General features: G+C 47.8%; 1 protein-coding gene across 1 annotated transcript in view; it reads left to right on the top strand.

The window, feature by feature from the left end:
* EMH_0069400 (serine/threonine protein phosphatase, putative) overlaps positions 1 to 400 on the top strand; it is a gene marked incomplete at both ends in the record, with an annotated part of 803 nt that overhangs the window by 225 nt on the left and 178 nt on the right. Inside the window, one exon of the mRNA XM_013498867.1 lies at positions 81 to 207. Coding sequence (XP_013354321.1) covers positions 81 to 207 — 127 coding nt within the window. The remainder of the gene's footprint in view (positions 1 to 80; positions 208 to 400) is intronic.

Genomic DNA, 400 nt, shown 5'->3' with positions numbered 1-400 from the left:
AAAAAAAAAAAAAAAAAAATTAGGGTTTAGGGTTTAGGGTTTAGGGTTTAGGGTTTAGGGTTTAGGGTTTGTGGTTGCAGGAGCTTCGATCCCACCTGCAGAGAGAAGGAAGAGTGTTTAAAGAAGACTGTCTAGAGATCATCAGAAAGGTTACAGACATCACCAGCAACGAGCCAAACCTCCTGCGGCTTAGCGACCCCATCACAGGTAGGGTTTAGGGTTTAGGGTTTAGGGTTTAGGGTTTAGGGTTTAGGGTTTAGGGTTTGGGGGTTAGGGGGGGGAGGGGGGAGAGATGCTGCTTAGAATGAGGGGTGATACAGGGGTCTTTGCTTCGAATTAGGGTTTAGGGTTTAGGGTTTAGGGTTTGGGGGCTAGGGTTTAGGGTTTAGGGTTTGGGGGC

The sequence above is a fragment of the Eimeria mitis genome, genomic scaffold (genome assembly GCF_000499745.2).
Source record: "Eimeria mitis Houghton genomic scaffold, Emh_scaff3779, whole genome shotgun sequence".
NCBI classification, from domain to species: Eukaryota; Apicomplexa; class Conoidasida; order Eucoccidiorida; family Eimeriidae; genus Eimeria; species Eimeria mitis.
Note: the sequence above shows the minus strand (reverse complement) of the source record. Positions and strands in the feature narration are given on the sequence as shown.